The 24,313-nt window shown below is 46.3% G+C and overlaps 1 protein-coding gene across 5 annotated transcripts in view; it reads left to right on the forward strand.

Moving 5' to 3' along the window:
* The window catches only part of CYSTM1 (cysteine rich transmembrane module containing 1), an 85,925-nt gene that overhangs the window by 5,665 nt on the left and 55,947 nt on the right, over positions 1–24,313 (forward strand). Inside the window, exons 3-4 of one of the 5 annotated variants that reach the window (XM_045059918.1) lie at positions 1,011–1,148; positions 15,284–16,436. In XM_045059918.1, the coding sequence (XP_044915853.1) occupies positions 1,011–1,148; positions 15,284–15,572 (427 nt within the window). In that variant the 3' untranslated portion in view covers positions 15,573–16,436. Of the gene's footprint in view, positions 1–1,010; positions 1,149–15,283; positions 16,437–18,343; positions 18,564–19,117; positions 19,266–24,313 lie in introns of those variants that run through there. The other 4 variants (XM_019833029.2, XM_019833036.3, XM_019833033.2 and 1 more) reach the window with 4 other exon arrangements.

Here is a 24,313-nt window from a genome sequence, read left to right on the forward strand (position 1 = left end):
ACTACTGTTGTTTCATGTGTGTCCTTCCTGACTTCATATGACAAATCTGTCTATCATTTAGTGTATGTACTCTCTGGGCCTCACTTTTCTAATCTGAAAATGGGAATGGAAATATTGGAAAAGCTACCTGAGATCATTCTCAGGTGTTTAATTCGGCACCCGGCACGGGGTCAGTGATTACTGTTACCATCGTTGCCATCTTTCCTGTCAGTATCCTCAGACCTCGGACCCAAATCTGAAGTCTAGATAGAAACCTTTTCTCACTCTACAGCCTGCTCCTCCCCCTCCTGCTTCTCCCTTCTAACAAACTGTGATAAAAATCTGTGTTCCCTAATGCCTGTGTGTGTGTGTGTGTGTGTGTGTGTGTGTGTGTTTAAGCCAGAAAGAGCATCTGGTGTTTTCTGCATGTTCTTCCCTGCCCTTCCCTTCCCTCACCCTCACTCTTCCCCTTGCCTTCCATGTTTGACCTAGATGCAACCCCTCACCCCACTGCAGGGGGAATATCCCATTCTGTGCCAGAGGAAGAGACTTCCATGGCCCACAAGGTGCTGCTGAACCCACAGTGACTCCACATAAAAGCAGTCCCCTGGGAGTCGGGCTAGTGGCTCAAGAGGGAGGGCACTCTGTGACAGGCCACACGGTAGAGCAGTAAGTGCAGGGTCAGCTGGCCGAGCACCCCAGGTTGTGGCCAAGGGCAAGTCCCTTGGCCTCTCTGAGCCTCAGCTATCTCACCTGTGCAATGGGCTCCTAACAACAGCCACCACATTGAGCTGCTGTGAGAATAACGCCGCACCCGTGAAGGGACCCGGCACTGAGAAAACGAAATGGTAGTTATTATTATGTTGGAAAACAAAGTGTCATGTTTATTTAGCATTTTATGCTTGCAAAGGGAATTTATAAGTTCTTCCTTCTTTTTAAAAGGAGCTAGTCTGTGGAGAAGGAAGTTTGGTTTTGATTTACAAGTCTCCAGAGAAAGGGAAATTCCTTTACCTCCGCTTTTGTTGGAGCAGCCAGTTGTCGCTTCCTGGAGCTGTTGCCGGTCTCTCAGATGGCCCACGGAGCTCCCTCCAGCCAGAGAACACCAGAGTACGGGACACTGAAGGACCTCCCCGTTCCAGAGGGCGCAGCAGAGATAACGTCAAACCCATGTAAGTAAGACGAGGCCAAATCACCCATTCAACGAACAGCCGTCGGGCGGGTGCTCTGTGCCCAGCCTGTATCACATGGCACTGCACAGCCACGCAGGGGCTTAATTAGGGTAAAAAAATTACTACACATACTAGCTAATATTTACTCGGTTCTTATTAGATGTCAAGTATGTTATAAGCACAGTGAACAAACGTAGGACAGATAAGATCTTTGCCCTCAAGTAGCTTGTCTTTTAATGGTTTTTCACATGATACCCTCCTCTTTTTTTTTTTCCTTTGGCATAATTTACACATATTAAAATTTGCCTTTTCTTAGTGTAAAGTTGTGTGAGTTTTGACAAACACAGTCATGTAACCACCATCACAGTCAAGGTATAGAATATGTTCATCGTGTCCTGAATGTCCCTCTTGCTCTTTAGTGACCGACCCCTCCCCCCGCATCCCCGGGCACTGGCAGCCACTGATCTGATGGCTATCCTTATAGTTTTGACTTTTCCAAAATCGAATCCTTCAGTGTGTAGTCATTTGAATCTGGCTCCTTTACTTACCACGACGTTTTGATATCTATCCGTATTGTACATTATCAGTGGTTCATGCCTTGTTTTCTGTCTTTCAACTTTTTTATAATTTCTAATTTTATTTATATTTTGAGAGAAAGAGTGAGAGAGAGCAGGGGAGGGGCCGGGAGAGAGGGAGAGAGAGAATCTCAAGCAGGCTCTGCACTGTCAGCACAGAGCGTGATGCAGGGCTCCAACTCACGAACCGTGAGAGAGACCATGACCTGGGCTGAAATCAAGAGTCAGAGAGAGGCTTAACTGAATGAGCCACCCATGCGCCCGTCTTTCAACTTTTTTTTTTACAAAACTTTTCCAATATAAAGTTAAAAGAATAATTTAGTCAATATCTATAAACCCACCACCTAGATTCAATAATTGTTTCCCTTTTGCCATATTTCAAAATGATGTATATACATAGGCATATATATTGGCTGAACCGTTTGAAAGTACTTCTAGAACTTCAACACAGGGCTCCTGGGTTTCTCAATTGTTAAGCATCTGACTTCAGCTCAGGTCATGATCTCACAGTTGGTGAGTTTGCATCCTACGTCAGGTGGGTTCAAGGCCCCGCTTTGGGTGAGGGCAAGACCCTCTTCAGGTAAAACATGAGCCCTGGGTGAGCACCGCCTCTCTCTCTCTCTCTCTGCCCTTTGTGGGATTCTCTTTCTGCCTCTCACTTACTTGTGCCCTCTCTCTCTCTCTTTCTCTCAAAATAAATACATAAGTAAATAAAAATAAATCCTCAACATCTATTACCTAGGAAGGAGGACATCTGATGAGCATGTCATACAAGGAAGTTGACAACAATTCCCAAGTGTCATCTACTATCCATCCATTTGCAAATGTCCCCTATTTAAAAAAAAAAAAAAGGCTTTTGTAACTTTTTACCTGGCAGAGTTTTGTCTCTAAATTTTTAGTTTTGAAGACATTATAAACTTACAGGAAGATGCAGAAAGTTAAGAGATCCATCCATTGGACAGCCTCCTACAATGGGTGGCATCTCATATAGAGCTGTTGGAAAATATCCAAACCAGGACATTGACGTTGGTACATTATTGCTAGTTAGACTGTAGACCTGATTCATTTTCACCATTTATAACCTGCACTCATTTGTGTGTATGGACGTGTGCATAGCTCTATGCACTTAAGTCCCGTGTACAGATGTGCATATCCACCACCACAGACAAGGGGTGGACTGCTACCTCGCCACAGAAGGACTCTCTGGTGCTGCCTCTCTGTATGTACCCGCTCTCGCTCCTTGCCTCCCTGTCCCCAGGTCACCGCGATCTGTTCTCCAACTCTATAGTCTTGTTGTTTTGAGACTAGTATATACGTGAAATTACACAGGATGCAACCTTTTGAGATTGAACTTTTTTTTCACTAAGCAGAATGCCCTTGAGGTCCCTCTAGGTTGTCTTGTGTGTTATCAACAGTTCATTTGCTTTAATGGCTGAGTAGTATTCTCACACAGATGTACCACACTGTAGCCTCCAGTTGAAGGACATGTGAATTATTTCCAATTTTGGCGATTATGTAAATAAAGTCACAGACATTTGTGTACAGCTTTGCATGTGAATGTAAGGTTCATTTCATTTGGCGGCATCGCTGGGTTGCACAGTCGAGTGTAAGTTTATCTTTATGTGAACTGACCAACTCTTCTGCAAATTGGCCGCACCGTTTTGCATTCCCAGCAGCTTGTGTGAGAGTTGCCATTGCTCTGCATCTTGCCAACACTAGCTGTTAGCACTTAATTTTTTTTTCTTTTTAATTCTAACCATTCTAATATATGTGTAATGGTATCCCACATAACTTTTTAAAACTTTTTTTTTAACATTTATTCATTTTTGAGAGACAGAGAGAGACAGAGCATGAGCAGAGGAGGGCCAGAGAGAGAGGGAGACACAGAATCCAAAGCAGGCTCCAGGCTCTGAGCTGTCAGCACAGAGCCCGATGTGGGGCTTGAACTCACCAACCACGAGATCATGACCTGAGCTAAAGTCAGATGCTTAACCAACTGAGCCACTCAGGCACCCCATATACCTTTTTAAAAAAATATTTATTTATTTGGGGGAGAGCACAAGTGGGGGAGGCATAGAAAGAGGAGAACAGAGGATCTGAAGCATGCTGTGTGCTGACAGGCTGACAGCAGTGAGCCCGATGTGGGTCTCGAACAAACAAACCGTGAGATCATGACCTGAGCTGAAGTGGGACGTTCAAACAACTGAGCCACCCAGGTGCTCCCCACATAGCTTTTATATCATACATAAGCCCGAGTTGTAACTGTTCTGCAAACCCTCCAGTGGCTTCCCATCAGAGTCAGAATAAAATTCAAACTCGTATCTAAGGCCTGCCAGACCCTCTTCCCCATCTTACAGGCTTTGCCCCTCACTCTGCTCCAGCCCTAGTGAGCTGACCTCCCAAGTTTCTCCACCACGAGGCTTTTCACTTGTGGTTCCATATGCCTAGAATGTTTTTGCCCAGGTATCCACCTGGCTCATTCTCTGTCACATCAACTTCTCTGAGAAACTTCCTGGTGGTCAAAATGAGCCATATGCCCACCCTCCTCTTCATAATTCTCTTAGCCTGTTTAATTTTTCTTCATAGCGCTTACCTCTTCTTGATATAATGTATGTCAGTCACTGAATTGGTTGCTGTCTGTCTCCCCCATAAGGACAGGGATTGGCTCTCAATGACTATCTCCACTGCTCAACACAATGCTTGGCACAGAGGAGACACTCGATAAATACTTGTTGAATGAGCGTGTATCAGAAACCTCTGGTGACCGTCTTCTCATCCTTCTGACCCACCTTTTACTCATCTGGCATCCTGGCAACCAGCTTGGAGCAGGTGGAGGCCCCTGGGCTTAGCTGCCCCCCACAGCTCTTGCCTTCTGCCCACGGCAAGCACCGGCGCCTGCAAGTGTGAGGAGGTTAGGGGCTGGAGTTAGCAGATAGAGGCTCCCTTCTCTGCCACTCGGTGGAAGTTTTGAAGTGCACTCAGCAGGTCCCAGCGGACAGAGCCCCGGTTGCCCACAGCAGTGACCAGCTCCATAGCACACATGTCCTGGCTTTCTTCCCTTCTCATCCACTGTCCCACTCCACTGCTCCTAGAATCAGTGCTCCCTAGAGCAGTGCTCCACTGCTCCCTAGAATCAAGTCCCTAGAGGTGACTTGCAAGCAAGCGCTTCTTCTGCTTCCTCTACCTGCAAGGAGGTAGCAGGGGTGGAAAAGAGCCCAGATTAAATTAAAACAAATATATGGAGCTTATAGTCTAGTGGGAGAGACAAATGGGAATTTGAAAAAGAAAACAAAATTTAAATACCTACAGGTGAAGGGATAGATTTTTCAACAAATGGTACCGGAATAATGGAATATCCAACTGGAAAACAGTAGATCTCAATCCTTACTTCCCAACATACTTGAAATACATCCAAGAACTAAAGATTTAACAAAGAAAAACTATACAACTTCCAGAAGAAAGCAGAGGTGAAAATCTACATGACCTTGGGATAGGCAGAGTTTTCTTAGATCACAGGTAGAACCAATCATAAAAAAGGGAGGAGAGACAGCATTATATGTCACAGAGTGGAAAAGAGTTTTGCAATTCATATTTTTGACAATAATCTGCATCTACAACATACGGAGAAATATGTAAATAAAAAGAAAGCAAACAACCAAATTAAAATACGGCAAAAGATTTTTAAAAATACTTTAAAGGAAGATATACAAATATTCGTAAGTACTTGAAAAATTTGTTCAGTGTTATTAGCCATTAGGGAAATATAAATTAAAACCACAATGAGATGACACCATACACCCATTAGAATGGCTAAAATTGAAAACACTGGTAATAAGTGTTGACAAGGATGTGGACCAACTGGAATTCTCACACACTGCTGGTAAGAGTGTGAAATGGAAAAAAGGTTGGCAGTATCTTATAAAATTAAACATACACTTACCATCTTATAGTTTTCCATCGTATATCCAATGTGGTTATTTACCCGAAGGTAATAAAAATGGATGTCTACACAAAGACTTGCATGCAAATTGTCAAAATAGCTTTATTCATAATAGCCCCAAACTGGAAATGGCCCGGGTGTCCATCAACAGGCCAATAGATATATTGTGGAATATTCGTACTCAGTAATAAAGACACAAATACTGATAAGTGCTACAACATGACTAAACCTCCAAAACATTATGCTGACTGAAAGCAGCCAGACAGAAGAGTACAACCTTGTGATTACATTTAAATGAAGTTCTAGAACAAGCAAAATGGAGCTATGGGAACAGGAAGTAGAGCAGTGGTTGTCTGGGGCTGGCCATAAGTGGGTACCGAACACTGACTGGAAAGAGGGATCAGGAAAATTGTACAAGTTATGGAAATACTCTGTATCTTAAGTCGAGTGGTGGATATATGGATATGGGTCATAACTCCTCTAACTGTGAACTTAAACAGATGCCTTTTGTTTATGCAAGTTATACCTCAATAAGGCTGATTTTATTTTTATTTCTTTTAACGTTTTATGTATTTTTGAGACAGAGAGAGACAGAGCATGAACGGGGGAGGGGCAGAGACAGAGGGAGACACAGAATCGGAAGCAGGCTCCAGGCTCCAAGCCATCAGCCCAGAGCCTGACGCGGGGCTCGAACTCACGGACCGCAAGATCGTGACCTGAGTCAAAGTCGGATGCTTAACCGACTGAGCCACCCAGACGCCCCAATAAGGCTGATTTTATTTTATTTTATTTTATTTTATTTTATTTTATTTTATTTTATTTTTCCAATAAGGCTGATTTTAAACAAGAAGTAGTGATTGCTTGTGATAAGTGTTCCAGAGGGAAGATATTATGGTATTATAAGAGAGGAAAATGGGGAAGAAAGACTACTTCTTTTTTTTTTTTTTCAACGTTTATTTATTTTTGGGACACAGAGAGACAGAGCATGAACGGGGGAGGGGCAGAGACAGAGGGAGACACAGAATCGGAAACAGGCTCCAGGCTCTGAGCCATCAGCCCAGAGCCCGACGCGGGGCTCGAACTCCCGGACCGCGAGATCGTGACCTGGCTGAAGTCGGACGCTTAACCAACTGCGCCACCCAGGCGCCCCAGAAAGACTACTTCTGATGGCTGGGCAAGGAAGTTCTCTTCAGGAGGTGATACTAGAGCAGAGATCTCAATGTTAAGATGGAGACACCCAGGGAAAGATCTAGGGGAGGGCACTCGAGGAAAAGGTCACCTCAGGAATAAAGACCCAGAATCAGGAAGGAGTTTGGTGCTCTTGGCCACAGTCCCCAGGCCAGTGTGACTGGGTGAAGTGGGTGGGGCAGAGTGCAAGGAGACTGGGTGGAGAGGTGGGCAGGAGCCTGATCCTGAAGGACTTTATCAGCCCTGATAAAGGTTTGGAATTTGAAATGGATAAAATGCACATGGTCTAGTGGGGCAGAAACACAGAAGCAAATAAAAGCAATACGGGGTTATGGGTGATATATTTGGGGTGTGTACAGAAATAAAGGAGGGAGTAGTCAGAACTGGGAACCTGGGAACATCTGGGAAGGTGTCCTAGAGGAGGTGACATTTCAGTTGAGGTTTAAGGAAGAGTAGCAGAGGGGAAAGGATATTGCAGGGGAGGGAACTGTGTCCATAGAAATCCAGAGGTGCACAGCCCCACGGAATATTCAAGGCCTGAGCATAATGTAAGTTTAGTTGGAGTTTTCCCTGTAGGAATAGAAGTGGCAGGAGATCTGAGGTTGTAGGGAGAGGGGCTTTTGAGTCCTGCAGAGGATGGAAAACCCCTAAAGAATTTTAAGTAAGGGAGTATTAGGGCCAGGTTTACATTTCTTTAAAAGTTTATGAAACGTTTTTTAAAGTTGAGTGGGGGTAGAGAGAGAGGGAGAGAGAGAGAATCCTAAGCAGGCTCCGCACATCAGTGCAAAGCCCAATACAGGGTTTGAACCCACAAACTGTGAGATCATGACATGACCTCAGCTGAGATCAAGGGTCTGAGCCACCCAGGCACCCCCAGGTTTACATATCAGATCAAGACGTCCAGAATGGGCAGGCTTGGAAAGCAAGACCACTGTTTCTGGAGTGAGATCAAGGGAAGGCCTGAATAGGAGCAGGTGGTAAAAGGCGAAGGGCCTCCCTCCGCTACGAGGTGACCGGGCCTGTCCTGAAGCTGGGAGACTTCCTGGTTTCTGGCTTTGAGGACTGGCTTCCCTGGGGGACGATGATCTGGTTAAGTAGGACAGATCAGGAGAAACAGGTTGAGGGAAAGATCTGCAGTTTGAGGCGCCAGAGGGTCCTAAATGCTAACTTTGATGTGTGCCGCTCCCTCGGAGGGCTTGTTACTTGAAGATGCCTAGGCCCTGGCCCCAGTGAGTCAGAAGCGGTGGGTCTAGAATGGAGCCCAGGAATGTGTATGTGTACAAAGCGCCAAGTACCACACCCAGTCTGATGCTGGTAGGCTTCATACCTACGGAGCTGCCATTTTGGCCTCTCCAGGTGCCTGGGGCAGGAGGCAGGACAAGCACATTCTCATCTGGACTTTGGCCAAAGCAGTTCAGAAATTCAGGCAAAGGTGACATCTAAAAGAAGGCTCTGGATGTAATGGGATCAAAGGTAGCTTGCTATCTTCGTTGCTGCAACTAAAGAATTACAATAAAGTGGCCCTGGTCATCACGTGTAACTCCTGATTATGTGTCCAAGATGCCTCAGAAACTAGCGGTCAGGCCAAGACTGAGCCTATGTGTGCGTATGTGTCCTCTCCTAGGTTGTGGATGGCAGGGCGTGACGGGGATTCATGGAATCCATGGTGAAGTCTGTGTGAGTTCTGTGCGAAGAGAGCAGCTTTTACTGTGTGCACCCACCAACCTTCACTACAGCTTGATGTGCTCAGTCCTGTTATTATTTCCATTTTACAGATGGGAAAACTGAGACCTAAAAAGGTTTAGTAAATTGTTCTGGGTCCCAAGGCCAGGATGCTGATGAACCAGGGCTGGAAGACAGGTCTCTGGACCCTCCTAACCATAGCATTGCCCTCGCCTCCACAAGTGGGAAAAGTCACCTCATTTCCTTTAATTTAAAAAAAAAACTTTTTTTTAACATATATTTATTTTTGAGAGAGAGAGACACAGAATGTGAGCATGGGAGCGGCAGAGGGGGGCCGGGGGAGACCAAGAATCTGAAACAGGCTCCAGGCTCTGAGCTGTCAGCACGGGGCCCCACAGGGGGCTCAAACCCACAAACCAGGAGATCATGACCTGAGCCGAAGTTGGACACTTAACCGACCGAGCCACGCAGGCGCCCCAGGTCACTTCATTCCTTAATCTTAAATGATCTTCCAAGCAAGGGAGCAAGGCAGAGTACAAGTTTTCTCTGTCTCATCCTGTTCGGAAAGTATCTAGGCCTTTACTTTAAAAGGCTCCCAGGGCCCAGAGGAGCTGGGATTGAAAGCCTCATGGTACAGACGGAGGTCTGAGGTCCCAGCCAGGAGCACTTGCCTGATCTTCTAAGGTTCTCACGGCAGTGCCACAGGCTTCCAGCAACAGAAGGAGGCGGCAGCAGCAAATCTGTCCCCAGTGCACCACAGTACTGTTTGGCTATGATGAAATACTCATGGCATATGGCTGCAAAGTTACTATCTTGAGAGCGGGCAGAAATGGGATTTTTCATGTGCCAGATTTCACTCCCTCTCTGAAACAATTCTTGTAGTAAACAGAGGTTTTCTGATCTTGTTAAGATCTGGAGGATGGGAATTCCTTTACACTTTTTAAGTAAAACTATTGTCTTAGAGAATTTCATTCTATGGGTGGTACAAATGTTTTTTAAACGTTGGAAGCTCTTCTGTGCTCCCTCCCGCCCCCCTAAAAGCCAGGACAGGATGAGAAGCTGCCACCAACTCTGTTCTAGCCCCAGACCACCCGGTGATGAGAACTCCCGGTGTCCCCTGCCTGTCAACCCTTGGCGAATGGGGTGGACAAGAGGAAAGGCTTGCTGAGCGTGGGAGGCCACAGGGTGGAGGAGGCAAGGAAGGGCCAGGAAGCGAGTAGAATGTGACTTTTAGGAGGAGAATTATTTTGAACCATGTCTTGTGTGCTGACAGCATAATGATCATTATTAGGACCTCAGATGTAACACGAAGCCCGCCCTGAAGTTAAATTTTCCCTTTCAGATAAGCGTGGCCTGTCAACCCACCACAGGATGGTTCTATGCCAACCTCCTCCACATGGTGGGGGAGGGGGGAGGTTGGAATGTTCCAGCTGCTTCCTCACTCTTACCTTTCATTAAGGACTTTGTTTTTTTTAGTAAGCAAGGCGCCGTTTTTCTACCTTAGTCTTCTAAAATCAACCTGAGAAATACTTTGTGCAAGGATCACAGCTGTTTTTGCAGCTTTCTGCCCACATTTAGTTTCGGAGCTGCTATCTGGACTCTTACGTCCCCAGAGACCCTCCTGGACGCAGTGTGACCTCTAGTAGAGGGACAGACCCAGGGCCTGAATTACACCCAGATTGTTTCTGGTTTTCACAGTATTTTAAAAATTAGTTTTCACATCAAAATCCTGTTTGCTGGCTCCTCTTGAAAAATCAGAAAACCTAGCTATGGTGGGTCACATTTCCCTGTGACACGTGGCTGGAGCTGCATAATAGTGGCTCCCTTTGCACAGAGGTTGTTCTCCAGTTTGCCATAGTCCCTACCACTCTCCGTCATCCCCCCCATCCACACCCTAAGAGAGGGTAGTGGTTAAAAGGCAAATATGGAGATACGAGTTTCAGTCTTGACCCTACCACTTACTTTCCATGGCCCCTTGAGTAAGTGTCTGCATCTCTCTGATGCCTGTTTTCAATCCCTAGGAAGAAGAGAATAATGCAGTTAAGGTATGAAGAGCAGAGACAGAAAGTCTAGGCTAGAGGAGGTACTCACTGAGACTTTGCCAGGTTTGTTTGTTGGTGTCTATTTCCTGTCAATAACAGAGGCCACTGGAAGATGCATACAAATGGACACACCTATTACAAATGCAAGCTTCATATATGCAAGCATTCTCTAAATTTGTTTTGTTTATTCCTGCATCCCCAGAGCTTAGGATAGTCCCCGGCACATGGTAGACACTTAGCAAATGCACTAAATGAATATGTGGGTTTATGTTGCCCTGAGTTTTCATGCTTCATATGTCATGACCTAAATTATTATTAGCAGTCCATTTTATATGTATAAATGCAAATGGACACATAGGTTGGCATATTTCAGGGCTTTTCTTCAGAGCCATTGATGGGAACTTTATTTCAGTAATCCCCTGAGTCACCATCTAGGAGAAAAATGTGTTTTCCTCCAGGACTGGGATCCCAAGATCATTGTCCGATACCAGGTCACTTGAGGAATCAGTGCTCCAAAAAGTCACAATTAAAAATGCACACATTTATGTGATGCTTCTTGAGAACTTGAGGTACTGTACCAACATCTAAAGCATTAAGTGCTCCCTGGAGCACTTTCCTCAGAAACACTACTTCAGAGAGGAGAGTGCACTTAGCTAAAACCAATGGCAGGTTCTATGCCATGTCTCAACAAGGCTAAAACCTCTGAGTGCTGGAATTTTCTCCCCATCGGATGCAACCTTCCCGGAAATACAGAAGATGGGTTGACTACCAACTGGATTCAATGTTAGCTTATTGGACTGTTGTATTACTTTTGTCTACAGGAGCCTTTCATAAGCTTGTGGCTTCGGTATTTGTGGCCTGTAGGGGTCAGCTGTGTTTTTTGTCTGCTTGGCATCCATGCTTCCTAGTTTTGGTAACTAAACTTCAATTTTCCTAGGGAACCCATTGTTTGCACACTTTCAACTGTGGAATTGGGTGGTGGCTAACGCCACCCCCAGCTCCAGAGGAGAGCATGGAAGTAGCCAAGGTATCACATCTCTTGGCTCCAGCCACACATTCAGAAAAAAGCAAGTTACCCAAAGGCAGTGCAAACACTAAGACGCCAATGTGTGTGGGGGAGGGGGGGTGGAGGGGGAGGGGGCGGGGCACACCTGGGGGGGTTGCAGTCGGTTAAGCCTCTGACTCTTGATTTCAGCTCAGGTCATGATCTCATGGTAGTGGGATTGAGCATGAGGCTCTGTGCTGAGCATGGAGCCTGCTTAGGATTCTCTCTCTCTCTCTCTCTCTCTCTCTCTCTCTCTCCCCCCCCCCCCAACTCTGGCCCTTCCCCGTCTGCATGCACACTCTCAAGATAAATAAAAAAACATTAAAAAAAAAAAACCACTCCAAACTGGAGCTTTTCTTAAGACTATTGGGAAAGAGGGGCACCTGGGTGGCTTAGTTGGTTAAGAGTCTGACTCTTGGTTTCGACTTAGGTCATGATTTCACAGTTCGTGAGATGGAGCCCCACATCCAGCTATGTGCTGATAGCACAGAGTCTGCTTGGGATTCTCTCTCTCCTTCGCTCTCTGCCCCTCCCCTGCTCTCTCTCTCTCAAAATAAATAAATAAACTTTTTTAAAAAATTAAAAAAAAAGACTATTGGGAAAGGTAATACTTTTTGCTTGCTGGGACTTTTTGCTGTGAGAATATAATTCTGACCCTGCCAGAGGCACTGCTGGAGAATGTAGAGAGACAGAGCAAGAGAGGAGATTCCTTGGGACAGTGGTGACGGTGTTTGAATGCCTGGATCCAGCTTTACCTGAAGCTCAGATTCACCTCTGGATTTTTGGTTTCATGAGCCGATAAACAAAACCTCTCTCCTTTTTTTTTTTTTTTTTTTGAGAGAGAGAGAAGGTGCAAGTGAGTGAGGGGCAGAGAGAGAGAGAGAGAGGGAAAAAGATATATAGAGAAGAAGCGGGGCTTGAGCTCACCGGAAGTGTGACTGAAACTCATGAACAGTGAAATCATGACCTGAGCCAAATCTGAGTCAGATGCTTTAACAATTGAGCCACCTAGGCACCCTCCCTCTCCTTCTTTCTTAAAACAATTTGAATAGCATTTTAGTCAATTGCGATGGAGATATTCCTGAATAACAAATTAGAATTTGAAAATGTAGGTCAGAAAAGGAGGCACAAAAGTGTGAGACCCATTGCTCAGATAAAAACCAAAAACCATGATCCATGGCCAGAAGCAAACTGATGAGTTTGCCTCTTTTTCCTTGACATGGACCTCAAATTCCATTAGACTCTGGCAGAGCAGTGAGCTAAGAAACAGTAGAAGAAGCATAATTTTTTTCTCATTTCTTTAATACCCTGACACACACACACACACACACACACACACAAAGAATCTGGTCATCTTGTGCTGGATTTTGTGCTTGTGCTGGCCACATTCACTGGCTTTCCTTTCACATGTGTTCATTTGTCTGCTCCCGTAATGGGAAGACATTGAAATAAACCAGAGGCCAGGTCTTAGTGGACTTTTCCAGTGTTTTAAAACTCTCTGAACTTGGGGCGCCTGGGTGGCTCAGTCGGTTAAGCATCCAACTCTTGCTTTCGGTTCAGGTCATGATCGCAGGCTCAGGTCATTATGTCACAGTTTATGAGCATTCCTTAGGATGCTCTCTCTCCCTCTCTCTCTGCCCCTCCCCCACTCACACTCTCTCTGTCCCTCTGAAAACATAAACGAACATTAAAAAAAAAAACCTCTTTGTTCTTGACGTAGAGGAATCCCACTAGCATTTGCCATTAAGCCTGTGAGCTCTAGAAAGATGTCATTCAGCTTGCACAGCATGTAGAGAAGTTCGTTTCATAGAGTTACTGAGCACTTCTGCATGCCAGGCTCCACCTTCCACAAATCCATGAGCTGTTGGCGGCAGGCTTTCTCTTTTTGAGGAAGCCTTGTTTCCAGTCCTCGGTCAGCTCTTCTTTACCCTTTGCGGCTGCATCTTTGCCGTGGTTGCCCTTTACCTTCTCACCAGCCTGAATTCTGCTGCCCAATGATTCTTTCCAAAAGACTGCATCCCATCCCCATTTCCTGCTTCAAGGAGCTCCAGTGGCTCCCTGTAGTTTTCATATTGAATGTATACTCTTCTTCCTGGCCTCGGATAAAGCTAATACCAAGAATAAAAGCTAACCACTTGGAGCATTTACTGCATGCTGGGCACTGTGCTATGGTTTCACATGCATTATCTCATTTAATTCTCAAAATGATGCTATGGTTATTAATGTTATCCCTATTTTTTCCCAGATGAGGAAACTGATACACAGAGAGGTTGAGTAACTTGCTTAAGTCACATGAACAGTAAGTGATGGAGTCCAAATGCAACCTGTCACTCCAGCTCCAAAGCCCATGTTCCTACCAGAAGATTCTGCTATCTCCAAGGCTCTTCCACAATCTGCTCTGTCTCTACCTTCTCACAACTCTACCATTTCCTTGGTCCACTTAGGCTGGTCTTACAGTTGTGCCCACTGTTCTGTGATTTTGTTGTCTTTGCTTAGTTGTTTAGCCATTCATTCATTCACTCATTCACTCATTCAGCAAATATTTACTGAGCCCCTGTCCCAGGCGCTCATGTCATCTGGATGACAGGACCAAGATTAAGAATGCTCTCTTTTTGGGGCGCCTGGGTGGCGCAGTCGGTTAAGCGTCCGACTTCAGCCAGGTCATGATCTCGCGGTCCGTGAGTTCGAGCCCCGCGTCAGGCTCTGGGCTGATGGCTCAGAGCCTGGAGCCTGTTTCCGATTCTGTGTCTCCCTCTCTCTCTGCCCCTCACCCGTTCATGCTCTGTCTCTCTCTGTCCCAAAAATAAATAAACGTTGAAAAAAAATTTTTTTAAAGAATGCTCTCTTTTCTCCCCCTTCTCCAAATCCTGCCTTTCAAGGCTCTGCTCCACACCCTGCCTTTTGTGTATCCCAGCTTGGCCAAGGTAGCTGGCATGGCCTCCCTCTCCTTGAATGCTGCGGGCACAGAAGGGCATGACCACCTAGTTGAGCATTCAACTTCACAGGGTTCCTCCAGGTCTCATGCGATCTTGCTGTCCCATCAGGAGGCAGATGCCTGGAGGACAAGGTGAGGGAACACCTTTCCTTTAGTATCTATCACAGCATTGAGTACACATTAGGCATCTAAAGAAATATTTTTTCATCCAATTGTTGAGTGAACAAATGGGATACAGGGAAATATGATGGTTTTTAAAATGGCCTTGTGAAGGGGCACCTGGCTGGCCCAGTTGATAGAGCGTGTGACTCTTGATCTCAGGGGTGTGAGCTCAAGCCACACACTGGGAGTAGAGCCTACTTAAAAAAGGAAAAAAAAAAGTGAAATAAAATGACCTTGTGAAAAATCTTGAATCTGGATTCTTCTTTTGATCAAGAATTCACGTAAAGTTTATGATATTCTTATGAGGTAGGTGTTATTAGCTCCCTTTTACAGATTAGATTGAGGCTCAGAGAAAATGGGTAACTTGCCCAAGTTCACAAAATGGATAAATCTCAGAGCACAGGCTCCCAACCACTGCATCATGCCTGCCTCCGCCATCCTTAGAAGATGGTTCTCCTGAATTCACAAATGTGGAAAAGCCATTGTAGTTTCCGTGGCTAATGAACTTTTACAGAAAATATGCTTTGTCAGGGTCTTCTACACAGACATTTTTCTTTATCTCTAGGGATGGAAGGAGGCTCAATGCTGTTGTAAAGAAACTTGGTGAAATTCCAGCAACTTCTATCACTGGCCCCACTGCTGAGTCCTGGGACTTGAGGTCAAATTCTAGAAAAGCGCCACATAGGATGTACTCCCTGGCCACGTCTCTCTGGTCCTTGGATGCTGCCAGCAACACTCTTGGGGTTTGGACTCACATGAGAGCACTTCTTCACCGTGGAGGTGGGGGTGGGGGTGGGGAATGTTCTGGTTTTCTTTTGAGAGTCAGGCCCTCTCACTCCCAACCAACCCAGTAAAATGGGAGGGGCCTTACTGAAACCTGTCTCATCATCTCTTCCTCCCCAGCATAACCCCCACGCGTCCCAGCTGGCATGAGAAACTTTCTTCCCTTTTGAGGCAGTTATCCCTGCCTTATACTCCCGTCTTCACCTTGCCCTGCCCTCATTAGAATTTCAGAGGCATATGCTTGCCCCCTAAGGGCCTGGAAAATTTTCCAGCCAAAAAAGTCTTACTGTCAGAGTGTAGTTATGGACATGTGGTCTCTGGTCTTCCCTCAGCATCAGTGTTCTCTGAAGTGTAGATCTTGCCCCCTGATGGTCCAAATATGATTTGGGGGTGTGCCTGGATGATCTTCATTCCTCAGAGGCCAACAGACAATGCTGTGTTCCCCTACCAACCTTGGAAAGACACTGGAATCACTCAGCATTCCTTCTCAAAATACTGTTCACACCCCTTCTTGGATCTCTCTTTATCTTGCCCTCTCTTTCAGCAACCCTTTCCCAAACCACTGCTGCCTCTCCTTCCTCTCCAAGTCCTTCTTTGTCTCAGTTCCCAGCACGTTTCCTTCCACCATATCCTTCAAACTTCATTCTGGCCCAACTCTATCCCTGCCCTACCTGATGTCCAGTTGGAGTTCCCTTCCTCAGCTCTGCATACACCCCAGGTCTGGTTGCCCCTGCCCTGCTCCCAGTATCTTCCTGCCCACTGATCTCTGCCCCATGGAACCTGGGCTGATGTTTTCAATCTCCTCTATTAGTACAACTCTTTCTGTCTGAAGCTATGGTTTTTTTTTTTCTACCTTTCACAACTGTCTTTCCCCCCATTTATATGTGTTCCTCTGAAAAATAAATGTATGGGGGGGGTGGCGCCTGGGTGGCTCAGTAGGTTAAGCGTCCTACTTTTGATCTTGGCTCAGGTCATGATCTTGAGGTTCGTGAGTTCAAGCCCTGTATCAGGCTCTGCGCTGACAGTGTGGAGCCTGCTTGGGATTCTCTCTGTCCCCCTCTCTCTCTGCCCCTCCCCACTGGTGTACTCTTGCTCTCTCTCTCCAAAATAAATAAACTTCAAAAATAAAAATAAGTGTATCAAAGTAAAAAAGTATCGCTTAAACACAACTATCAAGTAAATAATAAACAGTACAGGTGGTATTTTAATATGAGACACATTACCCATAAACTCCTGATCTTCAATGCCTTAGTCAGCTGGGCATTTGCCAAAAGGTACTCACTATAAACTGATGATAAAATAACTTTTTTTGTCTGTTAAATAAAATTCAACTGAGGAAATTTCACTTTTTAAAATGTTTTTATTTATTTTTGAGAGAGAGAGAGACAGAGTGAGCAGGGGAGGGGTAGAGAGAGACACACACAGAATATGAAGCAGGCTCCAGGCTCTGAGCTGTCAGCACTGACCCCAATTTGGGGCTGGAACTCAGGAGCCATGAGGTCATGACCTGAGCCAAAGTCGGATGCTCAACTGACTGAGCCACTCAGGTACCCTTCAAGTGAGGAAATTTAAAAGTCTAACTGGCTTTATTACATGATTCCAAAATCGGGTAGCATCCCATGTACCAAACAGAGAGGAGTTCTGTTCTATAAAATGGAAAGTTTTATAAAAAGGTGGTTGGGGCAGGAAGTTATTAGCAAAAGAAAGGACAGGATTCTTTCACACCAGGTCACCTTCCTTTAGAAGGGTGGAGTAGAAGACTTCGTATAAGGCAGATTACCTCATTTTCCTTTAAAGGATGGAGAGCACCAGGTTACAGATTGCCTCATTGGTGCTGATCAGAAAACTCCTGTGTTTATGGCAGAAGTTGAAACTGTAGTTAGGCTATGTTCTTAATCCTCCGTTTTGTGACTTGGCCAAAGTGACACCGTTTAGGGGCTATGGTTTTTATTTTTACAGGTCTAAAATCCCATAGTCTGAGAGGGAAGGACAATGTATATGAAATGTCCATAGCAGTGCAGGGAATGATCCTACAACTTAATTGAAACTCAATCAGGAAGAAGTCAAGTGGTGAGATAAGCAAGGGTTCTCAAACTGGGACCTCCACAGGATGTGAAATTTTCATTTTGAAGCTGATGGTCTAAGCCAGTAGAGGTGTAGGCCTATGGTTATAGCAAGCAAGAGAAGGGCACTGGAGGAAAATCAATTTCTGAAATGACTAACAAAAAAAATCTATGCAAGTTGGACTCCTAGGTTTCTCCTCGACTTTGCTCAGGGAGTGTTTTGGTGATTTTCTCTTTCCGTTGGAAGAGAGGAAGGACTTAAGACAGGAAGTCTGAGCCTGAATGAATGAGGTCTTAACCACATTCCGTTATCAAAGGCTGCACTACTTGCTGTAAAGTTTATGGGGAAAAGTTGCCGGAGAGCAATCCAGTCAGCCTTAGCCCCGGTCCTTTCCCGTACAGCTCAGGAAATAATCCCCCGAAGTAGCTAGACCCAGCAGACACCAGGAGGAGCGGCCTACAACGAACCCTGCCAGAGCAGGATACAACAGGGACCCAAGGCCTGCCTTCCAGGCATCTGCACTGGCGGCGAGAAGATATCATCTGGAGTCTCGGCGAATTGATCCAACCAGAGAGGAGTGTCTGTTGGGAGTCTCAGGTCCAACCCGCCTCGGAGGCGGGAGCGTAGGCGGGGGCAGGGAGGCCAGGCTGGCGTCTCCAGTCCCCACTGCACCGACCGACCCGCAGCGCTCGGTAGGCGCCCGGAGGCCAGGCGGCTGGGGGCGGGGCTCGTGCTGTGACACCGCCCCTCGCCTCGCCCCGCCCCGCGCGCGTTGCCAGGGTGATCAGGTGACTCCGGGCTTGCGGCGCTCGGGGCGGCCGTGACGTCAGGCGCGCCGCTGCTCCTCTCTAGCTTGGTGGCAGGTGCAGTGTATCTGGTGCGGTCTCATCTGGTCGGATCAGGTCCGGAACAAACCAGTGCCCTACCGGTTGGAGAACAGAAGAGGTGAGGCGCGGCGGCCGCGGGCCCGACCAGGCTGGGACTAGGGAGCGGGTGAGGTGAGGGCGGGGCCCTTCGGGGGTTTGGCGCGCCCCCGAGCTCCCCAAAGAGCGCCCCGAGAGCGGCGGGCACCCGGGCGAGGTGGACTGACTCAGGGTGGGGTGTGCGCAGCGTCCGGGGAGGGGCTGGGAGCCGGCTCAAAGCCCACCCGGGAGCCCCGCCGCTGTTCATCCGGTTGTCGGTCGCGAGCCGCTGGCGGAGGCCGGGAGGGTGGAGATCCTGCGCCGCCCGCCCGTCTTCTGGGCCGTGAACTAAAGGCGCTCAGCATTTCAAGCGGCCTCCCGGTGCCCGGAGTCGGCGTGCTCGGAGCGGGTCTCGCCACACCCCGTCCCGGGGGACTTCTGCGAGAGGCTTGTGCAACTCTTCTCCTTGGGCAGCGATTTCTGAGGAGCTGCCGGGGCGGGGGGGGGGGGGGGGGAGGGGGGAGGCTGGTGCCGGGAGGCCGCTTGGGAGCCCCACGAGTGGAAGCAGAGGCCGGCGTATTCAGAGAAAGTGCTTTGGGGAAAAGGAGGGAGTGAATTGGGATCTCAGTGGACCTGTTGGGGTAGGTGAAATCTGAGCAGAGTCCTGAGGGGTGGGGACTAATCTCCCTGCAGCGGCTGGGGGTTGGAAGAAGCTGAGAGAGGGGAAGAGGACCTCTGGAGAAGGGAGGGAGGAAAAAGGGACGTCTGCGGAAGGAGAGCATGAGCTTTGCGCTAGAGGTAAAGGAACGACGACTGTTGGGTGACTGGACCGAGTGCTAGGGCTGTTGGGGGGGGGGCGGGGAAGTTTGGAGGATTAGGTTAGGACCGGTTAGGAAATATTTTTGAGTGCCCAGCTGAGGGTTTGTGTGCTGTGGGAGAGCCATTGAAGCGTTGGCTGGATTGGGGGTCGGGAGAACACTGGGATGGGGAGACACTGAGGGGGCTGTTGCGACAGCCTGGGAAAGAGGTGACCACACCTAGAACTCTGGTCTGATGGGATTCTGCGACCCCTGCTTAGGAAATATTTATAACGGGTGAGGACGAAAGCACCCAGGTGCCTGCCTACACCCGAGCCATTGTTAGCAGATTGAAAAATCCTCAAAGAGAAGGGAAACACCCATTTGCAGTTCATTTTCTTATTCTCTCTCTGTCTGTCTTTTTTAAAGATTTTACTTTTCAAAGTAATCGCTACACCCTACGTGGGGCTTCAGCTTACAACCCCAAGGTCAAGAGTCGCTGGCTCTACTGACTGATCTAGCCAGGTGCCCCTCTTGTCTCTTTAGACCAGATTTAATGGCTATGTGTGAGATTGCCTGTCTCATTAAGTGCGGAGGTTGTATTGTCCACAACACTTGGCCTTCAGAGGTTTCAGAGTATGGTACAAATGCCTCTGATTCCCAAAGTGAAACCCAACCCCCAAGTGATTGGTAGGAGAGTTAATGGGGGAAATTTATTACAGGATAATCAATGCCCAAAACATGAAAATGGAACATTGGGGAAACTGAAAGGAGTCCCATGCTTTGTTAATTGTAGAACTAAGAGTTCGCCTTTCACATCTATTACCCTCAATTTGTGGGCTTCTCCATCTAAGGCTGTTTAAGTGTTAATTGGATGTTTGTCTTAATTTCCTGAGAAACAAGAAGTTTTGATTATTGAAAAGGAATGATTTGGTGATGTATGGTTTTTCCCAGCTCTGAAATTTACTAATTCTGTGACCACACACACACACACACACACACACACACACACACACACAAATAGCACTGCCATCCTTTATTATTTTAAGTTTATTATTTTGAGAGATTGCTCACACAAGCAGGAGAGGGACAGAGAGAGGGAGAGAGAGAATCCCAAGGTGACAGTGCAGAGTCGGACATTCGGCTCAAACCCACGAACCGTGAGATAGTGCCCTGAGCCGAAATCAGGAGTCTGGGCCCTAACTGACTGAGCCACCCAAGTGCCCCATTTTATACGAAACCTTAACAACTTATGTTTTCTGGAAGGACATGAAATGACTGAGCCTTGCTACCAATTTGTTTTGTGTATGTTTGCTGCAGAAAATAGAATTGGACCTCCAGGGATCCTGTCCAGTAAAAAGTGGTTTCGGGAACTGCGGAGAACTTGGGAAGGTGGCCGCAGCTGGTTTGTGTATAAATGTAGAAACCAGCACAGCACTCAAGGGAGGGCAAATCCAGAGTGGTGGCACCTGGGGAAAATAAACTTCACTTCAGATCAGTGACTTCATTCTCTGTAAAAGAAGGCTTAAGATAGGTCACCTGAGCAATGGCTGTTTATCACGCATTAGCATGTACTGAAGAGTTTTTCCTTATGATATTACAAGTGGTAGGGCTTGTTATGATAGTGACTTTTAAAGGTCTTTACAGGAGTCCCATGCTTTACAAGAATCTCTGGAGGTTAGATTTCTTGGCCACTTTTTTAAACCGTTGTTAACCATTTTCTAAATCTCTTCAAAAGTATTTGAACCAGCCAACTAATCATGCTTCCTTTGGAAAGAAACAGCCCCCAACCCCCAAACACTATAACTATGTGCTGTCAGGGCGGTTAAGTAGGCCAAGAGTTTTGGGAAATTTTCCACTATCATTCACCCGTACCACCCCCACAAGTTTTCCCATTGGTAGAGAGTATGACTTCATTGTCAGGAAAAAAAGGTTTGTGTATTTCCCTAAACATAAGCTATGATAGCTCCCAGGGCTGGCTGTTCCTGTGTTGAAGAACAGGAATGCTCTCCTTTAAGGGGCTCTCAGCCAAAGTAAGAAGTAGGGCTGGGGTATAGGCCAGAGACTGAGCCAAGGAGAATTCTCAGTCCTTGGCCTTTGTCACCCAAGGCCCTGGGCAGGGCCCACCGTTCTTGGGATGGTAACATTCCTCGACCTTGAAACGGGATAATGGTTAGTACTCCCTTCCCAGATACCAAGGAGAATTAATGAGAGGCTTACATGAAATTAATGTAATTAATTCATTACTTACATTGATGCTCCTCCAAAGCATCAATGTAAGCTCCTCCAAAGCTGAATTTTTTTCTTCTCCACAAGCCGAGAGGTGACAGCGAGGCTAAGGGAAGTCTCCCCGAACTGTTGACAAGCTCCCGTATTTATTAGGTATATGTTATAGGGAAAACATTGCGCAATATGTCAGGGGCTACATGCCAGTAAGAACTTATAGAAAGCGTGCAAGGAAACAAGGCATTCCCAAGAGTACAAAAGAGATATTCCATAGATAACATGGTCTCAGGAATTCCTGAGCACAGGCAGGACCCAGTCCCTAAATATGCCTTAACTAGATAGTGGTCAGGTGTCCTCTGCAGGGCCAGAGAGCAGTGTAATGTGTTTCCTATAATCTCCTTAACCAGGACATAGCTATTTGATTTCCTACATATCCCTCTTTTTTTTTTTTTTTTTTTTTTAAAGAATCTTGTTCATGGGAGTTGAGGAGGGCAATCTGTTGTCATTCATGATGTCTCGAGGAGGCCACTATGGTGTAGATCATTTGGAGGGCTTAGCCAAGTTTTGAGAAACCACAGCTAGATATGCTAAAAACCTGTTTTCTGGGTTTGGTGGCCCTCTGCCATGGCACGTTACTTTGGTTACATGTTGATCGAGCTTCTTAAGTTGTCCCCAGGTGACATCATTTGCCTTGGTCACTTGTGGGCATAGTCTCCACTGTTGTCCAGGATGAGGTCTATCCGAAGTCCAGACAATGTCCCATTTTTTCCTGAACATGTCGATTCTGCCACCTAAAAATCTTCCTCTCAAAGCTATCACTTTCACTTTAGGGTCACCAATTTCGGGTTTGGCTTATCACGTCAGGGTCACCAGTTGTGGGTTCAGCTTTTGGCTTTGTCCAGCAAAGCCAAAGATGGCAAAAAGGATTACTCAAGACTTCACAAGTCAGGGGGCGCCTGGATGGCTCAGTCAGTTAAGCGTCCGACTCTTGGTTTCAGATCAGGTCACGATCTCGAGGTTCATGGGATCAAACCCTGCTTCCGGCTCTGTGCTGATAGTGTAGAGCCTGCATGGGATTCTCCCCCCCACTGTCTCTGCCCCTTCCCTGCTTGCGCTGTCTCTCAAAATAAATAAACTTAAAAAAAAAATTTTGAAAAAAAAAGACTCCACAAGTCAAGAGAGGTGAGACGGAGACTAAGGGGAGTCTCCCTGAGCTGCTCTCCCTGAAAATTGTAATTCTTGGATGAACGGATGTTTTGAGATTAGTGAAATAAAAAAGAGATGGACATTCTAAATTTTTGTGAAAGCCTCATTCAAACTCTAAGGTGTTTTTATTATTTTTTTTTCCTGGGGTATTTAGGCTTATCAGTACACTTATAATCAAGATCTGGAGGCCTGAGGGTAAACTCCATGTTTGTGTTTGATAAGGAAATAATTTCAAATGGTTCCCCACTCTTTTCTGCTTCCCTTAGAGTGCCTGGAATAAACCAGTAACCTAGCCGGGTGTGGAGCTTTCTGGAGCTTTTTCTATCCAATATCCTTTCAACTCTAAAGGCGTTAGTTATTAAGTTCATCAGAGGTAAAAGTGGATAATAATGCTCCCTAAATTAAATGAGGAGTGAAATAGTCATCTTTTAAAATTCCCGTGTTCTGTGTCAGTCCGTTGGTCCTCTTACTCAGTCAGACACCGACATGCTTGCTGATGTGCCCAGGGACTCTGTAGAACTATAATATCCATCTCTTAGACTTCTGGCATTTGTTGACTAGGCATGAGGGGAATTCTGACCGGAGAGGCTTGTTTTTCTCAGGCAGCGCTTGGCCAAGGCTGCTAATGGGCTTGGCTATAAAGTGGGAGTCAGCAATTAAACAGCAGCATAGAAGCGAGGGGATTGGGCATGAGTTGACCCTCCGGCCAAAAAGGTTCACACTACTTGGTGTGCTGTTTACAAAGGACTCTTCCAAAGGAAATGAACTCGCTGACTTCTTAAGTAGGTTTTAGGAGACATAGGTGGAATATTGGTATTGATTGTAGGCTTCAGAACCAGTTAGGAAACTGGATGGATCCTCATTTCTAAAGCCAGGAAGACAAATGGTTTGAATCTAGTCTCTATGGACAGCAAGCCTGTGGTATGATTTTGCCGAAAGCAAGGGATGATTTATATTTTTGTGAACCCTTTCAATTAAAAGGTTTAAGGGAGTGTTGGTAGTCATGGTGGGAGGAGAGTTTGATCTGAGTTTACTCCCTGGGGAGTAATGCTGTATTCATAGTGCCTATCTTTAGTTCTCCAGTTTATGCTGAAAGAATCATTAGTCCCCAGAGAGTTGTTCCAAAAAATACATCATTACTGAAAACTATCAGACCACGTGCTCATTGTGCAAAGAAAGATAGGGATGGGGAACAATTAACTGTAAAGTTATTTGGGAAGGCGACCACCTGGGAGGAGGTGCTAGACTTCTGCCACTTGACATTGTTGATGCCGCCTACAGTACTTAACCAGTCAGCTTTCAGTGTCAGGACCTGGGGCAGGATCATTTGGGGAGCATATGTCAACTCACAACTTCGAGATCACGAGTGCTGTGTTCCACTGAGTGAGCCAGCTGGGCGCCCTGTCCTTATCTTGACTATTGTAAATAATGCTGCAGTAAACATAGGGGTGCATTTATCTTTTCAAATTAGTTTTTAGTTGGTTGGTTGGTTTGGTTTGGTTTTCTTTGGGTAAATACCCAGTGGTGGAATTACTGGATCATATGGTAATTCTCTTTTTGCCTTGAGGAACCTCCATACTGTTTTTCACAGTGGCTGTACCAGTTTATATTCCCACC

The sequence above is a fragment of the Felis catus genome, chromosome A1 (genome assembly GCF_018350175.1).
Source record: "Felis catus isolate Fca126 chromosome A1, F.catus_Fca126_mat1.0, whole genome shotgun sequence".
NCBI lineage: Eukaryota > Metazoa > Chordata > Mammalia > Carnivora > Felidae > Felis > Felis catus.